This window comes from Oryza glaberrima, chromosome 5 (assembly GCF_000147395.1).
Source record: "Oryza glaberrima chromosome 5, OglaRS2, whole genome shotgun sequence".
NCBI classification, from domain to species: Eukaryota; Viridiplantae; Streptophyta; class Magnoliopsida; order Poales; family Poaceae; genus Oryza; species Oryza glaberrima.
In genome coordinates this window covers 24,214,210-24,232,662 of record NC_068330.1, presented here as the reverse complement: position 1 = coordinate 24,232,662, position 18,453 = coordinate 24,214,210, and the positions used below count along the sequence as shown (strand labels likewise).

At 50.4% G+C, this 18,453-nt stretch overlaps 2 protein-coding genes and 1 non-coding gene across 6 annotated transcripts; 2 read left to right on the top strand and 1 right to left on the bottom strand.

Annotated features, from left to right (window-relative positions):
- Positions 1 to 9,777: 9,777 nt before the first annotated feature.
- On the top strand, positions 9,778 to 11,297 carry LOC127773864 (photosynthetic NDH subunit of subcomplex B 3, chloroplastic). Of its 4 annotated transcripts, XM_052300074.1 has the most exons (7): positions 9,778 to 10,062; positions 10,146 to 10,259; positions 10,390 to 10,443; positions 10,648 to 10,731; positions 10,863 to 10,925; positions 11,023 to 11,055; positions 11,156 to 11,297. In XM_052300074.1, the coding sequence occupies exons 1-7, from the start codon at positions 9,835 to 9,837 to the stop codon at positions 11,189 to 11,191; spliced, it is 612 nt and encodes a 203-aa protein (XP_052156034.1). In that variant the 5' UTR covers positions 9,778 to 9,834; the 3' UTR covers positions 11,192 to 11,297. The 4 variants fall into 4 exon arrangements, with proteins under 4 accessions (XP_052156034.1, XP_052156032.1, XP_052156035.1 ...); XM_052300072.1 differs by lacking the exon at positions 11,156 to 11,297 and having other exon boundaries at positions 9,779 to 10,062; positions 10,648 to 10,710; positions 11,023 to 11,133; XM_052300075.1 differs by lacking the exon at positions 11,023 to 11,055 and having other exon boundaries at positions 9,780 to 10,062.
- A 132-nt stretch (positions 11,298 to 11,429) lies between these two features.
- TRNAE-CUC (transfer RNA glutamic acid (anticodon CUC)) lies at positions 11,430 to 11,502 on the top strand. The gene has a single exon. It is a non-coding gene; the product is annotated as a tRNA-Glu (tRNA).
- Positions 11,503 to 11,786: 284 nt separating this feature from the next.
- Positions 11,787 to 14,960, bottom strand: LOC127773863 (serine/threonine protein phosphatase 2A 57 kDa regulatory subunit B' kappa isoform). Its single transcript, XM_052300071.1, has 2 exons — positions 13,150 to 14,960; positions 11,787 to 12,571 (listed from the first exon to the last, which is right to left on the bottom strand). The coding sequence occupies exons 1-2, from the start codon at positions 14,311 to 14,313 to the stop codon at positions 12,203 to 12,205; spliced, it is 1,533 nt and encodes a 510-aa protein (XP_052156031.1). The 5' UTR covers positions 14,314 to 14,960; the 3' UTR covers positions 11,787 to 12,202.
- Between the last annotated feature and the right edge of the window lie 3,493 nt (positions 14,961 to 18,453).

Below are 18,453 nucleotides of genomic sequence, written 5' to 3'. Positions count from 1 at the left end.
ATGATCCGCTCCGGCCGGCATATCGGGCTTTAGGGGCCCCTCGGAGCTCCCACGCCCTAAGGTAGCCTCCGGAGCTCCCCTTCCAGACTTTGGGAACCCCTCTGGGCTTCGGAGCCCGGTCACCTTTGGTGGCACCGGAGCCCATGGTGCTATGACCTCCCGGAGCTTTCCCGGAGCCGGGCGGCCATCATCCGAAGCCTGCTTAGGTCCTGCTCCTCTCGCACTGTGGGATCCGAATCGGATCCCCGAGGCTTCCGGAGTGAGGAGCCATCTGCAGACCGACATGGCCATGATTCACGGTCATCTCCCGGGGAGGATGGTTCTCCGGAGCGCTACAGCCCTTCGGAGGCTAGCTTCCTTTGATCCGGAGATACTCCCCCAATAATTAACATGTGGGTTTCACTTTTTTACGGCTCACATGGCAGTGACTTAACAGCATAATAATTAAGTTAGATGATTCCTTTCCATGTCAGCCTATTGTTGAGTTTTGACAACTCATTTATAGTTGATCGAGCTACAATATTCTATATCTTTTAATTTTCACGATCACATTAAAGCTTGGCCTGTCAATATATTAGGATCGAGAAGATGCCATGAAATCCCATATCATTTTCATCTTTGGACACGTCTGAGTGGGCAACCACCAGACAAGTATCTCATTGCTTAAACAGTTGGCTGCAACTACAAAATCTTCCCATAGATTCAAGGTCCGGCCATAACAAAAAGTAAAGTGGATATAGTGTACGTATCATCCAGCCCAGATTTTCTTCCTTAAAAAAAAGAGAGAAAAAAATTAGTCCGTTCTACTGCAACCTTTGCAACGACAAAGGCAGGTCGTCAGATCGAGTAACTAATTAATCATGCAAATATCCACTGATCTAAAACTTCGCCATCAGTTGATCCCTTCACGGTTTCGACTAGCCTGCGTCCACCCACAAATATAGCGAAGGAATCACACATTGTTTTTTTTTTTTTGATGCGTCACACATTGTTAATTTGGACTTTAAATGACATGACATGACATGGTTACAAAACTAACACACGTTCATGCGTGCATATTACTTACAGAATAATCCAAGTTGGCATCAATGGGTTAATATTCTGCAACTCCTGCATTAGAATATGATAGTGTATTAGTGTGCGGCGACGTTTATGCCCTGGCTCGCAATTACATCCAAACTGATCACAATTATATATTGATTGGTTCTACAAAAGCTGCTTGAGGTGTTCCATTTCTCCTTGAGTTGCAGCTAGCTCTAGCGATCAAGGGCGACGTCAATGCATGACTCCTACTGAAGGTTAAGTTAGTTTCTTTCCGGTGTGCTAGTTGCTGGGCGATTCGGTGTGCTGCCTGTGAAAGAGAGGCCAGGTTGACGAGAGAATGCACTGAACTGATGGCAACCAATGTGGTGGTACAATCATCTGCTGTCGTTGGTACCCAACACCGGCCGGTCGTGTCAGCAGTGGGCAGTGGTGGCTGCTGCGACAATTGGCTACGCAACAGCCAGTCATTGCCTCGAGTTTATCCATAACCCTGCAGGATATTTTGATCCATGCATGCAGGAGCAGGAAGTGATCTTCTTCCCCATCCAGAATCCAGATGATGATGATGATCCTTCAGAAGAAGAGGAAGAAGAATCTAGCTAGATGATGAGATGTTGGTTACTTTAGCTAGTTTAGCATGCATGCATGTATATGTTCCATTGAAATCGATCAGTTGAGAATTGTCCTGAACAATATGTAGAAGCTTTGATAAATTACGCGGCATGATCGAATTGGGCACCCCATGATGATGAAGATTTCACGAACACGTGAAAAGGATTACACGTCAATGTATTAGAACATGATGATAAGATGAAAAGTGTCTGCATTGGATCGGATCGGATCACCAAATATCTTCAAGATTCACCACCTCTGGCCGGCTCAATCGACCATATGCATGTACAACCGTCACCCAGAACACTGGCGCAAGGTTGCAGACAAACACGTGCACATCATCAATGGATTGTTCCATATATGTGCATCATCTCCGGCCTGATGCTGGCCAACGCCGCAGGCTCGCAGCTAGCATTGTTCAGGTTGGGATCAATGTCGTTTGTGACAAAAAGACACCGTGTTACAGTGCGAGTAGATGGCATAGCAATATAGCATAGTGCCATGCAGCAAGTGGTAAGCTTGCCTCATATCAACATCGCCATGACGCCATGCAATGTGCTCTTCGCTGCCACTAGCTGACATGAAGATATTTCTCAGGCAGCGATTGCCGAGAAGAATATCTTGGAGTATCTTCAGAGAATCACCATTTACTTAGCACTCAGGTAGGCACAAATGCCGCTGAATTTGAAACGATTAGCTAGTCCCATCGGGGGTTTGGTCAATGCAACTCGATCTGAATGGGCTGGAAGAACCGGCCCAAACCATCCCATCTCAATTGGAAAAAGTACACCGAAGGTCCCTCAACTTGTCATCGGGATAAAAAACGTCCTCGAACCGCAAAACCAGATATGCGAGGTCCCTTAACTATACAAAACCGGTCACCCAAGGTCCTTCGGTGGTTTTAACACCGATTTTGGTCTACGTGGAGGCTCGAACCGCAAAACCAGATATGCGAGGTCCCTTAACTATACAAAACCGGTCACCTAAGGTCCTTCGGTGGTATTAACACCGATCTTGGTCTACGTGGCAGCTGAGTCAGCGTGGGACCCACATGTCAGCGTGCCACGTCAAATTTCCCCTTTCTTTTTTCTCTCTCTTTTTTAGTTCTCTTTGCTGCAGGGAGTAGCAACGGGCGGCGCCCAGCGTGCTGAGCGGCGGTCGGCGGAGGCGGCGTGCGAGCGCGCGGCGGCCGGGGGGGCGGAGCATGGCACAGAAGAGGCGACGCCGCGGACGAACGCGTTGCCGACGATGGTGTCGGCGCACGACGCGAGGCCGAGCTCGGAGATGACGGCCTCGGCGGCGGGGGCCTCGGCGGTGGCGGGCGCGGAGGTCGGGAGGCGGAGCATGGCGCAGAAGAGGAGCGTCTCGCAGACGGTGAGGTGGGGGTGGAGCACGTCGTTCTGCGCCACGAACCCCGTGTGCCGCTGCACGGCACGGCACGGCGCGCGCCCGCCTGCCAGCACCATCCCGGCGTGCCGGCCGGCGAGCCGCCCGCCGAGGATGGAGACCAGCGTCGACTTGCCGCTCCCCGATGGTCCCAGTACAGCCAGCACCTCCCACGGCCTCACCTTGTCGGTTATCCCCTTCAGTATCGTCCTCTCCTCCTGCGCGCCACCACCACCGCCTCCTGCCCCGGCGTGCGATATCCTCCCCAGCGGCGCCCCCCTTTGCCGCCGCCACTGTCGTGGTCGCCCGCTCCACCTTGACGCCACGTCGATGAACTGAGCACATCAAGCATCCAACCAAAGATCAAAATCACCTCAACCACACAGAGCAGCATCTATCTATATCATCGATGTGTACCTAGAGATTAAGTGGCGTGCAAACGGAGGACAAGAAACAGTCCATCTTGGACGGAGGGCGAAGCGGGGCGACGGCGGGCGGAGCAGCGACGCGCGCGAAGCCGGCGGGGCGGCAGCGGGCGGAGTGGGGCAATGGCGCATGCGGGCGAAGAGGGGCGACGGCGGGCGGAGTGCCGACGCGTCCGAACTCCGAAACTGGCGGGGCTACGGCGCATGCGGGCGGAGATCGGCGCGGGTTCGTACAGCGATCGACGGCGGCCTGGGGGCCCCGACTTGCTGATGCTGTTGAAGACGAACAGGAGGGCGTGTACAACTTGCTGCTGCTTGTGGTGATGGACGACGACGGCGGGAGCTTGCTGAAAGCCAAGCCCAAGATTTGTATAAACTCACTATCTCTCTCTCACGCGAATTCACTGATCTCGGAAGAACGATAAACACGAACAGAGTTTTTGGTGCCGCTTACTCGCTGCGACTTTTCTGATGCTCATATATATAGCCAATTTGTACAGACTCAAACTGACACCACTACGCCATCATTCACGACGACGCGACCACGACGCTGAAACCTGGATGACGCGCACACGACGCACGACCCGGAAGACTCGGCTTACATGAGAAAAAAAACAGAGAAACAGACTCTGACGAAACTGAAGAAACGACAACGCTAGACGCGTTACAGTAACCGATAATATGGCATAGGATTATAGCTGAAGCTAACAAACTCCCCCTAATCCTGTCGCCGGGTGACAATCTGCACGACACCCGCCTTACTGCGAAACTCTTGAAACTTGATTCGTCCGAGTGGCTTCGTGAGAATGTCGGCAACCTGCTCGTCCGAAGGAACGAACTCCACCTCAACCTCTTTTTCCTCAATGCATTGCCTGATAAAATGATACCTTGTATCGATGTGTTTACTCCGGTCATGGAAAACCGGATTCTTGCACAGGGAGATAGCCGACTTGTTGTCGACCTTGAGGAGAGCCTTCCCCGGATCACTTCCCAGCACTTCAGCCAGCAATCGAGCTAGCCATATGCCGAGGCACGCCGCTCCAGTGGCAGCGATGTATTCAGCCTCACAGGAGGAAAGAGCGACCACTTTCTGCTTCTAGGACTGCCATGCAACCGGGCTTGAGCCGAGGAAGAAGAGAGCACCAGAGGTACTCTTCCGATCGTCCACATCTCCCCCCAAATCACTGTCGGAAAATCCCAGCAAATGGATCCCCTCTTCTCCTGAATGTGCAAACTTGCAACCATAGTTCACAGTACCTGCAACATAGCGCAGAATGTGCTTCACCGCCATGAGATGATCATCGCGCGGCGACTCCATGAAATGGCTGACGTAGCCCACAGCGAAAGCAATGTCCGGCCGTATATGCACCAAGTACCGCAGACTCCCCACTAAGCTGCGATAAAAGGTTGAATCAACACTTGGTCGATCGCTATTCTTCGTCAGTTTCAATCTGGGTTCCATTGGAACGCAAGCTGAATTGCATCCCGCCAGGCCACCCATCTTCAAGAGCTTCTGCGCGTAAGTGGATTGATTTATTGTGATCCCATCGTTGCCTTGATGAACCTCAATGCCGAGGTAGTAGCTGAGTAATCCAAGATCACTCATCCGGAATAGGGAGTGCATCTCCCCCTTGAAACTCTGAATTGTTTCAGAGTGAGTGCCGGTGATGATGAGATCGTCGACGTAGACGCCGACGATTAGCCGCGCGTTCCCGGTCCCGTGCGTGTACACAGCATGTTCTGTGATGCCCCGCGTGAACCCGAGTTCATGAAGACTAACATCCAGCTTCGCGTTCCAGGCACGAGGAGCTTGACGCAGGCCATAAAGTGCTCTGTTCAGGCGCAGGACTTGATTTGGGTGCTTGTCGTCGACGAAACCTGGTGGCTGGGCGACATACACCTCCTCCTCCAGCTCTCCGTTCAGGAAGGCTGACTTCACATCCATGTGATGCACAAACCACCCAAGGTGAGCTGCAATGGCGAGTAGCAACCGCACGGATTCCATTCTGGCGACAGGGGCGAATACTTCGTCGAAATCAATCCCCTGCCGCTGAACGTAACCCTTAGCGACCAGTCGGACCTTGTGCTTGACAATTGCGCCCGTCTCGTCCTTCTTGAGCTTGAACACCCACTTCAAGCCAATGGGACGCTTGCCAGCAGGGAGGTCAGCGAGAGTCCACGTGTTGTTCTCCACGATGGACTTTAGTTCCTCCTGCATCGCTCGCTGCCAGAGTGTGTCCTGTGCCGCCTCAGTGTGGTTACTTGGTTCCTCGGCAGCAGCCAGATGAAGCTCGTCGGAATCGAGCTCAATTGGCGAGGTAGTGTCGAGGATGTTAGCCACCGTCCGGAAACGACGTGGCCCTGCGTTGTCGTCGTCGACATCAGGCGTTTCCGCAGGCGGCGACACGAACTCGACCGCTGGGACGCCCGGTGATGCAGAGATTGATGGCGCCGGTGGTCCCGAGTGAGCCGGCGACGACATGGAGTCGGAGTGGCGGGACGGCACTTTCACCGCCGCTACCTCGTAGCGAACGGTGAAGGTTTCCTGAGAAGACGCCCCCCCCATCCTCCTCCCCGGGTGACGCCCATGGCCACGACGCTTCCTCGTCAAACACGGCATCGCGGCTCACGACGATGCGCTTGGCCACCGGGTCGTAGATACGATACGCCTTGGAACCCAGCTCGTAGCCGAGAAAGACCATCGCCTTGCTCCGATCATCAAGTTTGTTGATGTGTGATTTCACCTCCTTGACGTAGACTATGCAGCCAAATGTGCGAAAGTAGTGCACAGCAGGTGTACGACCGTGCCACGCCTCGAATGGTGTTTTGTCGCGGACGCTCTTTGTCGGCGCCTGGTTGAGGATGTAGACGGCAGTTGTGACCGCCTCGCCCCAGAACTCCCCCCGCATGTTCTTGGCCTTCATCATGCATCTGGCCATTGCCACAACCGTCTGGTTGCGGCGCTCGACGACGCCGTTTTGCTGTGGAGAGTACGGCGCCGTCAACTGCCAGGCGACGCCTTCATTCGCGCAGTATAGCCCGAACTCGACAGAGGTGAATTCGCCTCCTCGATCAGTGCGGAGAACGCGCAGCTTGCAGCCGGTCTCCACCTCCACTCCTGCCTTGAACCGCTTGATTGTAGCAGGAGCCTCGCTTTTTGATGTTAGCAGAAACAGCCACATGTAGCGAGTTAGATCATCAATCAGAAGAAGGAACTATTTTTTACCGCCATGTGTCGACGGCGTGATGGGTCCACAGATGTCCCCGTGCACCAGATCAAGACGACCAGTGGCGCGATGCAACGCCGCTGTTGAGAACGGCGCTCGTCGCTGTTTGCCTATTAGACAGCCATCGCAGACCTGGGTGACCCGCTCCAGAGTGGGAATGCCGCGCGCCATGCCGCGGCTCGCCAGTGAGCGGAGTGCGTCGAAGTCGAGGTGCCCGTATCTGGCGTGCCAGACCCAGGCTTGATCGTTCCCCTTTGCGAGAAGGGAAACCGGTTGCGCCAGCTCGACGTGGAGAACATAGAGGCGCCCAGTTCCTCGGCGCACCCTACACAGCAGCCGTCGCTGTGAATCACCGTCTTGTAACGTGCCTCATCAAGCTGGCCAAGGCTGACCATGTTGCTCCGAGGCTTGGGGATGTAATAGACACCTGTGAGTGCGCAGTGATCGCCGTTCTTGCAGGCGAACAGCACCGTGCCTCGTCCTTCAATCCGGACTCTCGACGCATCACCAAACTTGACAGTGCCGCGCACGGTGCTGTCAAGCTCGGAGAAGGCATCACGGGAGCCCGTCATGTGATTTGAAGCGCCCGTGTCAAGGATCCAGTCTGGATCAATGGGCTCTCCTTCATCACGAAGAGAAACGTGAGCACGTTCCTTGTTCAGTGTCACCTCCCCATCAGTAATGACAGAATCGGTAGCAGGGGCAAGCTCGCACACTTGCGCCATCAGGAGTGTCGGCTCCCCTTCGTCCGCGGGCTGAGCTGGCTCAACGATGAGAAGATTTGCTTGAGCCAGCTTCTCGCGGTCTCGCTTCGCCTTGCGACGGTCCTTGGCCCAGTGACCAAGTTTGCCACAGTAACGGCATTTGTCCTTGGACACATTGCGGCTCGCCGCTTGGGACGAACCCGACTTGCCGTCGGAGCCGTTGCCGTCGCGCCTGCGCCCACTGCGGTGTGGTTGCCGCGAGCTGGACGCGCTCCCCCCGGCTGAGTTATGCCCAGCTTCCTTGTTTGAGTGAGAAGAGGCCTCCTTTTCGCTGAAGAGCGCCTGACCCGCGTCCTCGCCGTCAGAGTCGGGGTGATCGTCGACGGTGAGAAGCCGGCCAGTCAGATCCTCAATAGAAAGCGAGGTCAGATCAATCAAGGTTTCAATCGATAGAGCCATTTGGCGATACCTCCGGGGAACGACGCGAAGCAATTTTCGAACAACCTTCTCTTCAGACAGATCATCTCCAAGGAGACGAAGATCGCTGACAACACCCTGGAGACGAAGGCTGAAATCCTCCAGGTGTTCGCCATTCTTGAATCGCATGGACTCAAAAGTTTGGCGCAGCTTCTGTGCTCGGGACTCCTTAACACGATCTGCGCCCACTCGCATGGATTTGAGCGCGTCCCAGGCATCTTTGGCACTGTCTTTCTCGGCGAGCGGCCGGACCATCTCAGCCGGCACCGCTCGCAAGATGGCCGAAAGTGCCTGGCGATCCTCCTGATACGGGACATCGCCGGTGTCGACAGCATCCCATAGACCTTGAGCCTGGAGATTGACTCGCATCAACACCGCCCAATCAGAGTAATTTGAGCGTGTGAGCGTTGGATAGGAGACCGAGCTGCCTTCCTTAACGATCCGCTGCACGACGAGCTGTCACCCGCGCGGCCGTGGCGGAGACGGCGAGAGCCGGCGGCCTGTTCGCCGGGGAGTGCGAGACGTGCCGCTGGTGGGAGCGGACATGGCTCTGATACCAAATGAAAGCCAAGCCCAAGATTTGTGTAAACTCACTATCTCTCTCTCACGCGAATTCACTGATCTCGGAAGAACGATGAACACGAACAGAGTTTTTGGTGCCGCTTACTCGCTGCGACTTTTCTGATGCTCATATATATAGCCAATTTGTACAGACTCAAACTGACACCACTACGCCATCATTCACGACGACGCGACCACGACGCTGAAACCCGGATGACTCACACATGACGCACGACCCGGAAGACTCGGCTTACATGAGAAAAAAAAACAGAGAAACAGACTCTGACGAAACTGAAGAAACGACAACGCTAGACGCGTTACAGTAACCGATAATATGGCACAGGATTATAACTGAAGCTAACACTTGCTACTTGTTGCTGCTAGCTTGCTTCTTGTCTGTGGATTTAACAGCTTGGCGTTGGATCTTGCGGCTTGCCTGTGGATCTGGATATGCTCGCTGCTTGCTGATGAAGATGCGCTTGTTGCTGACGGGAGAGCTGATGGGATGACGAGACCGACGGATGGTGGCTCGCCGGCGATGGATGCTTGCTGCTTGATACCAGCGATCCCACAGCGGAGGTGCGTGTCCTCCTCCTCCTCGAACCCGTCGCCATAGTCATCGTCGTCTTCAGCAGCAGTGGCGTCGGCATGCGTCGTCTTCGGCGGCGTCGGGCGCCGCGTTCGGGGTGTGTATGGGGGGAGTGCGGCGTGCGCATGTTTGCTACATCAGCGGCGGAGGTGGAGGTGGAGGGGTAAGGTGTGGGATCGCGGTGACGCCGCCGCCGCCGGTGGTAGCTCCTCCCTTGCCGGCCGCCGCCCACGCCCGCCACGCCCATCTGCTCTCTGCCAGCCGCCCATCGCACGCCGCCTCCGCCGGCCGCCGCTCAGCCCCGCGCTGCGCCGCCCGATGCTACTCCCCCGCAGCAAAGATAACTAAAAAGAAGAGAACGCCACATAGACGTGGCACGCTGACATGTGGGTCCTACGCTGACTCAGCTGCCACATAGATCAAAACCGGAGTCAAAACCACCAAAGACCTCAGGTGACCGGTTTTGTGTAGTTTAGGGACCTCGCATATCTGATTTTGCGGTTCAAGGACGCTTTTGTATCCTGGTGACAAGTTGAGGGACCTTCGGTGTACTTTTTCCAATCTCAATTCGCGCATGCACGCGGCCCAACAACGGGAAGACGCGCGTGCGCTGGCCCACGGCAACGATGCGGCCCGCCTCGTCTTGGTTTGGGCCCTAGAGAAAACGGAAAGAAGCCCGCGAGAAGCGACGCAACGCAGCCAACCGTGTGGCGCGCGAGGCTTCCACCGTGGACGCGCCTCCTGCCGATAAAAAAAAACCGTCTCGCTCGAGGCCACGTGCTCGCCAAAAGAGAAGGGGAAGGAAAGCCATGGCGGCCACGAGCTCCACCTCCACGGCGCTCTTCTCGCTGGCCATCCCTTCCTCCCGCGTCGGCTCCACCCGAGGCCACCGCAAGGCTAGCTCTGGCAGTGGCCCCTTCCGGGCGGCCCGCATCAGGTGCTCCAACGCCGCCTCGCCGAACGCGTCCGCCGGAGCCGCCTCCGCGGAGGAGGCAGCGCCGCCGCCCAAGCCCCAAATCGACCTCGAGTTCGTCGGAGTAAGTCACTGGCTGGTTGTCCCCGCCATGGGGAAGGTTGGGGTTGCCTTCTTATGATGTGTGATGGCCTGGGTGATGTGCAGCCGAAGGCGGATGCCGATGGGTCGTTCCCGGTGGACCGGGCGGCGGCGGGCAGCGGCGAGAAGCTCCTCCGGGACGTCATGGTCGAGAACAAGATCGAGCTCTACGCGGCATATGTGAGTTTCCCTCTCGCCCTGCCTCGATTTCTCTGAAGATTTTTGCTACGGTTGTCACTTTGTCAGGTTGCTTCTAGCCAAGCTGCAGTGTAACAGAGAGAGTTGCATTGCTGTTTTGTTGTTTTTGCAGGGGAAGGTGATGAACTGCGGCGGCGGCGGCAGCTGCGGCACTTGCATCGTCGAGGTACCCTACTCTCTCTTGCCTAACCAATGGCATCTCTAGTTCTTGCCTCAAATCGATGCTTGGCCGAACCTGCAAATGGTGTGTTCATGGTCTGAATTCTGAAAACGACTCTGAAACATTTCACCTTACTAGGATATTAGCTATGCAACTTTAAACTGTAGCTGGATTAGTTAACCACAGCTTGGAATTGTCAATGTGACACAGATAGTTGATGGCAAGGAGCTCCTGAATGAAAGAACAAACACTGAGAACCGGTATCTGAAGAAGGTACCAAGCATTCCATTTCAGGTTTTTTTCAGTTGGGCAATGCTGTTTCTGGGCTTCCCTGTTTTCTGAACTTTCTGTTGCTATATGCTTTTCTGATTACACCAAAACAGCTGCCAATTGACTGCTATTTGTATTTCTTGTCTATATGCCAGAAACCGGAGTCATGGAGGCTTGCTTGTCAGACTATTGTTGGAAACAAAGAAAATTCCGGCAAGGCATGTTCCTTAACACGTTGAACTATTCTCATTATTATGTTACTCCAAAAGAGTCCTTATGAAAATGTGTCTCTTTTTTTTTTTGTGAATAAATCAGTACAAGACTACAAGTATACCACAAGAACGAAGGGTCTTTTCGCTCATGCTTATCACCCAAAATTTGGCCCACGAAAATGCATTTATTCACCATGATTTCAGTGAGATTTAATTATTATTATTTATTTTCGCAGGTTGTCGTCCAACGTCTGCCCCAGTGGAAAAAATGATTGTAGTGCACACGTGATGCACTAACTGCATGTGATCAGCGATCAAGTTGTACTACCTGCTATGCACTGTTGAACACGGAAGCATGCAATGATTTTTCTCCTGGAATTTATTGGCAATATGTAAAAATTATACCATATCATTGAAATTTACATTTACTTCGGTAGAAAAATAACTTTTACGGAGTTGTTTGTGAAGTGCCTTAGTGAATATAACTATACATGAAACAATACTCAATAATCCGTTGTAGTCTAGCTGGTTAGGATACTCGGCTCTCACCCGAGAGACCCGGGTTCGAGTCCCGGCAACGGAATCTTTTTTTCATTTTTTGCATCTCAGGAAATTCAAGTGAAGAATTTATATCCAAATACAGAAGACATTGAATGATCACATTTAGGCTTTTTCATGTTCTTATCTTGCAAATTCTTCTTTTGCATCTCAGTATTTCAAGTGAAGTATTTATTTTCAAATACACAAGACATTGAATGATCACATTTAGGCAGTAAGAAAACACAGGTAGCCAAGTAAACTAACAAATCTTCAAAGCTAAATAGCTAAATGCTACACTGGAAGCTTTATGGCATGTAATTCAACAAGGGTCATTACGTAGATCATCTTACAATTTTTATTTGCAAGCACACCAGATGCCCTTTTAGGTTGTAAGAATACCACATTAGGAGATACTACCAAACTGAATCAACGTATTAGAAGTTGCTTGAGCAACCATGACCAGAAGAAGAGTGAGTTTAGGCGTAGGAAATTGCTCATAAATAAACAGGCAAAGATACAGGTAAGGAGTTTAAGCACTCGATACATGCTTTGCCTTCAGAGCATAAACATACGAAAATAGTTACAACTTACAGCACTGCTTACTAATACAGACATAAAAAAGAAATAAGGGAAAAATAGTGAAGTCTGAAGTCGTTCAGTTGGTGAGCATCACCAGAAAGTGAAGAACCCCATTTTCACCTTCACTGAACACATGCTAATTTTTCACCTCCACTGAACACATGCTAAATAAGGGTGGCAATCAAATTTGCTGAGGGTTGGCGGCCTACCAGGACGGCTGTATGGCCCGTCACTGGCTGGAAAGAAGCAGCTGATTCTAGCTTCTCCCATGTTAACCTCCTCTTTGATTCCAGTGAAGCTTGCCTTTCTTCGTCCTCCTTGTACTTGACCAGGCACGCCGAAAAGAGCACGTCATCCATCTCAGAAAACATCTTCTTTACATTATCTGTGAGATTCAGGACAGCTTGGTTCCAATGATTCTGGCTATTATGTTCCAATGCTGGAACAATGATAGGCATGATCATTTGGCGGTTTTGTGCAATCAAGCTAATAACGTTATCGTTGTTCCATATGAAAAGCGCCCGTTCAGCAACCTGAAAAAACCCATCTCGTTGAGGCAATTACTTGGATAAAAAGCATTAGTCTGTCATGGCAGACAAATGTCTTCAATTCTTAATGCTGGTCCAAATATCTCACATTTGTGATATTAACAGTACAGAGCAACCCCATGCCCAAAGCATGATTAGTTGATAACATAATGGCCCACTATTGTTGTCCACATTTATTTCGGACCATCAGACATCTATTATCTCATCCATTTGGCAAGTCAACAGGTAATGCTTTCATACCTTACATAAATGATGCAACCAAAAAAACCCTATATACCATGTGAGCTTTACGATCATGATCCATTTCAACTGAGTGATGTTTACATAAAATTTTACCACCTATATAATAAAATGTCTAGGTGAAGCGGTAGAGTTAGCGACTAGTATAGTAATTCATCAGCGTGGCAATTGATCAATCAAACAGGGCCACAACTACTTTCATATGTAGTACTCCGATATATTATTTTTACCACCTATATATTATTTTTCTTAGGTGAGGGAAATGCATAGCGGCAAAAACAGAAAATAAACATCGATAGGTTATATTTATTTGGGCAAGTTACCTGGAAGTGAGAGCTCTTGATGCATTGAGCAATCCGCCTAAACAAAGGTACCATACATTTCTGGAATTCCGCCGTGCTGATTGTCTCCAAGATCTCTTCAATCTCACTCAGAAACATCACCTCCTTCTGACTATTTGTTATTGGCCAATATCTTAGCAAACCAATAATTACTGAGCTAGCAAGCTTGGGATCCTTTTCTATGAACTGTGTCACACAATATGTCAACTGCTGGAGATACACACCAACTGATTTTGGTTTGTGTAAAGGAACCAAAACTCTCCAAAGAAAGATTTTGTGTTCTTCCTTCAGAGGCAACGCAAAGCCACTAATAACACTGCCAAATACCTCCAGCAGCTCAGCAATTCCGTTATGCCGGTCAGTCTCGAACACAAAGTGGTAGAATATATTGCTTACTGCTTTCCGGATAAAAGGACGGTGAACCATGAACTTCCCATAAATCCTGTGCAGAATAGTTTTCAAACAATCCCTTTCCCTTGGATCCTCTGAATCAAGAAGATTCAGCAGTTTCACAATGAAGGAGTGATCAAAGTACTTTTTCCCTACCTTTGCATCGAGGGACGAGGATCCAATAAATTTCAGTAGCAGCTCATAAACAAGCTGCAGATGGCACCATGCAGGCTCAAACATTGGCTCCTCCTCTTCACCCTCGCCGCCGCCAGATGAACCGGACCTGTAATTTGGAGGAAACACCCGGAACAAGTTGACAGCAAACATCCTAGAGCTAGCAGCAATCACCGCCTCGGAGAAACGGGAACTGCTGGAATCCACGTAATCTATGAGATCCAACAACGTCTGCCTCTTGATATCCTTCTCCGCGGAGCTCTTGTTCGGATCCGAGAAGTCAAAGACAGCACAGCACAGATTCAGCTTGCTGACGAACAGATTCTGCTTCTCCGAGTTGGGGACATCCTTGAACGAGACAAGTGGCTCAATGCCAGCCACGACGCTGGACGGGAAGATGGCGGATGACATGCGCTTGATGGTGGAAGTGGAGCGGCCAGATGGGATGCTGCCGCAGCTGCTGGTGCGCTGTATCGGGTTCCCATTCCCAGCGCCATTGCTGCACTGGCCGGAGTCGAGGTCGGCGCCCCTCCCAGAGGCCGAGGTCTTCCGGGGCAGCTTGCTGAGGAACCCTTTCCACATCTTCCACCGAGCTTCTCACGCCAAAACCATGGCCGCAGCAAGGCTTTGAGGCAGCGTACCAAGGCTAGCACCGAGTGGACCAACAACCGCGGATGCCAACCAAAAGATCTAACCAATCTCCACCTGATCCGGCCGGCGGGGATCTTGTCGTGCCTCCCCGCACCGCCACTGAGCAGATCAGGCCACCAACGAGCTCGTCCAACCAACAGCAGCGCCCTCGCCGAACCTGTGGCCACAGCTCCGGAGGGTCCCCGCGAAGCCGAGCGACGTCGGTGGAGGGTGGGAGGCCTTGGATGCCAGATGCGCGGGGGGCGACGGCGGCGACTCCGTCAGCTGCGGGCGGGGCAATGTGGAGGCGGAGGCGGCAGGGGGAGTGGCTAGGGCACGCGCGGGGGCACCGGCAGCGACCTCGGCGGCGGCGGCGGCGGCGGGCGGAGCAAGGCGAAGGGGGTGCGCGCAGAGTGGCGGCGGCGAGCTACACTTCCCGCCGGCGGCGACGGCCTTGGCGCAGGGGGGGCGGCGCGTGCAGGGGCCAGCAATGGCGGCCGGCGCCTCTAGCTATTCGACACTGGACTCGGTAGGAGAGAAGGGAGGAGGGGACGAGAGAAGGGAGAAGAAGATGAGGAAGAGCCGAAGAGGGGTGTGTGTGATTTGTGAAAGAGATGGGAAAGTTAAAGAAAATATTTTTTTGTGTCTCGCAAACTTTTACATTAGGGTCCTTGCAAGATTGGAAATAGAGCATAAGAAAAGTATTTTGGAGGGAAGTTATTATACGTTTATTGTGATATGGAATTACTCTCCCTTAATTTTGTTTAATTCTCTTCAAATCAAACAAACTGACCTATCTTTCCGTTTATGTTTATACTTATCAGCCAAAATTTAATTTTTTAACCTTAAATTTAAAGCTGGTTTTGAGGTTTTCTCATCAAAGTTTAGTTTTCAGTCTTTACTTTTATGCCATTGAGAACACGTATATAAAAATTTTATTCACAAATTACTTCTAGTTTATAAATATTTCCACGAATAAGCCAAACAATGAAGCCAAAAGACATGCTAGGTTCACTGACCGGTTTAATTTTCTCGGTTTAATACTTTAATCGCCATCAGGTCTGGACCGCAAGGAATGGTTCCTTTGGTGTCTCTTGTGGAACACAAATTTTAAACATGTGGTAGTAGTACGGACATGATCATTATAGAAGAGCTGTGCACGCCTTACGATGTCCATGTTGATTAGAAAACCAGCTGCAAATCTGGATCTTTTTCAAAGCTTCATCAGATCCTTGGTTTACAAGGAGAGATTAGCCAATAATCACATGCTAATGCTCAATGAGAACAACAAAAGAAACCAGTACTAGTACGAGCACTACAATTTTCGAGAAAGTGTAGGGTGGTATGTGCAAATATGGTCCTTTAATCGGAGCCCCGGCCCATCAGCACGGGCAGGGGGGGACGGGCCCGGTCGGCGGAAGCCTCCCCTTTAATTCGAAAGACACGGTCACGGGCGGAGCGAGGCCGACCGTCCGATGGGGAGTGGCAGAGGCCGCACGGCGCGGGGAGGGTCGTACACGTGTCCGGCCGAGCCGGGCGGTGCGGCCGCCGGCACAATCGATGGCGAGCAAACGTCACGGGTGGCGGTGGGCACGGACCACCCTGACGGGCCCCCGTGCCGTCCGTCTCGCTGCTCCTTCCATCTCTCGGTCGCCGACAGGTGGGGACCGTGAGACGGCGTGAGAGCCTAGATGTTTCCTGAGTGGGTATGTGCCTGTTCAATTCAGATAATTGTCAAGATCAATCTTTCAAATTTTAACTTTTTGGTAGTTGGTATAATTTTCAAACTTTGATAGTATAGAATAAAAATATGTTGTGCCAAAATTTCTTATGCACTATCACTATTTGGTACTTCCTCCGTTTCACAATGTAAGTCATTCTAGCATTTCCCACATTCATAATGATGTTAATGAATCTAGATAGATATATACGTCTAGATTCATTAGCATCAATATGAATGTGGAAAATGTTAGAATGACTTATATTGTTAAACGGAGGGAGTACACAAACTAAATGCAACTATATATTTTTTAATTTTACTAAATATTGGTATGATTTAAAATGGCACCAATTTAAACGGCCCTATGACTTCTGATTCACGGTAACATCTTCGGATACATGTGTGTGTGTGAGAGAGGATCAGCGATATTTTCTTGTAGTCATATCGCCCGCAATCAATGGCGCTGATCGGTATTGCTGGCTGCAGACAGCCTAATGCAAGTTCATTTTCTACCGCTGCAACAGGATGCCCAGCTTGCTGGCTGCAACAACCAGCAGAAACGATCAGCGCCAATATGGTGGTGGTCTGGCTGCATGATCTGCAATGAAATAATAGCAGTAGTTCCTTGCTTGATCCATGGGGAATTGGGGATGGACGTGCTAATGAGTAGAGTAGCCCCATGTTCCATGCACATCCGATGAACAAATTGGGGGTCAACTCCAAGTCTCCAGAGTTCAGTCACAATAAGCACAGCTCACGAGTCCATTCAAGGCCAATCAGCGGCTATACCAACAGAAACACTTGATCGAAACATATCAGGCGTTTATTCAGGAGGAAAGAGATATTGGGGTGAAAGGACCGGAGAGGCAGGTAGTGCACATTCTGAGGGCCTCTTTGAATCGTAGGATGGAGACAACGTAGGAATAAGAAAAACGTAGAATTTTGATATGAATATAAGTTTAAAACAGAGGATTGCAAAACACAAGAATGACCGTTTGATTGAATCACAGGAAAAACACAGGAATTGGATGAGAGAGATAGACTCAAAGGAAAGTTAGCAAGAGGTTGGAGCTCTTGCTAAATTTCCTCCAAAATCTCTATAGGATTGTTCATTCCATAGGAATTTCAAAGGATTGGATATGATTCAATCATTTGTTTCAAAGGGCTTCATAGGAAATTTTCCTATATGATTGAAATTCTCTAAAATTCTTATGTTTTTCCTCCAAATCAAAGGGGCCCTGATACTTGTTCATTCATGGGATTCCACTATTTTCTTTGGACTGAAGGAAAATTGCGTTATTTCCTACTCTCTCTCTCTCTCTTAATTGGATCTATGACATTATAAATTTACCCGTTTTGAAATATACTATTATTGTTTGTGAAATTAGAACAATGCCATTGAAATTTCACACATATTCGAAATATACCACTACTTACTCATTCATTACATTTTTCAAATTTTTAGGACCAAATTATCCATTTTTCTCCATCCATCCCCTTCTTCCTCTCCCTCTCTCCTCTCTTCCAGCGAGCTCGTGTAGCTGGAAGAGAGCAGCGGTTGCAGCGTCCACGGGCTATAACTGGTCACAGTGCTAGAGCCAATGTCGATGGCGAGGATCGTAGCCGATGTTGATCTTCCTGTGCACCGCAGGCTTGTTGCTCCAACGACACCAAGTTGTGTGGTGACGAAGATCTAGGCATGAGGTCCCTGTAGCAACAAGGTCGGGCCATCGGATTTGGAGGCATCACCGGTCCCCTCTAGCTTCGCCAGCGGTTGTGCCCTATAACAGCTCTTCCAGCGTCGTGGCCGCTTGCTGCACGAGCCTATTGTGGAGCAGAGGCGTGCGACGCGTCGCATAGGGACGACGACCGACCGTAGCTAGAGGTGAAAGGTTAGAGAGAGGACATAAATAATTGATGGAGGAAGAAGACAATGCTATTTTGGTCTAAAATATTTAGAAATTGCATCAATGATGTAATCTCAAACATCTATTAAAATGTAGTATGATTTCAATCACGTGAACTGCAGTGACATACTCCCTCATTCCCTAAATGTTTGACACCGTTGACTTTTTTAAATATGTTTGACCATTCGTTTTATTCAAAAACTTTTGTGATATGTGTAAAACTATATGTATACATAAAAGTATATTTAACAATAAATCAAATGATAGAAAAAGAATTAACAATTACTTAAATTTTTTAAATAAGACGAACGGTCAAACATTTTTAAAAAAGTCAACGGCGTCAAATATTTTGGGATGGAGGTAGTATTTTCAAACGGAATTTATAATGGCATATGACACATAGTAAACCTTTTGTTTTTCTCATACTCCCCTTCCGAAGAACTCCTCGGAGAAGTCGAACCAATC

Bases quoted from the DNA above. Each gene is read 5' to 3' on its own strand.
- LOC127773864 (XM_052300072.1), top strand. From the start codon at position 9,835: ATGGCGGCCACGAGCTCCACCTCCACGGCGCTCTTCTCGCTGGCCATC. The intron at 10,711-10,862 runs GTACCAAGCATT...TCTATATGCCAG, and splicing joins AGAACCGGTATCTGAAGAAG to AAACCGGAGTCATGGAGGCT. The intron at 10,926-11,022 runs GCATGTTCCTTA...TGAATAAATCAG, and splicing joins ACAAAGAAAATTCCGGCAAG to TACAAGACTACAAGTATACC.
- LOC127773863 (XM_052300071.1), bottom strand. From the start codon at position 14,313: ATGTGGAAAGGGTTCCTCAGCAAGCTGCCCCGGAAGACCTCGGCCTCT. The intron at 12,572-13,149 runs GTAACTTGCCCA...GGGTTTTTTCAG, and splicing joins TCAAGAGCTCTCACTTCCAG to GTTGCTGAACGGGCGCTTTT.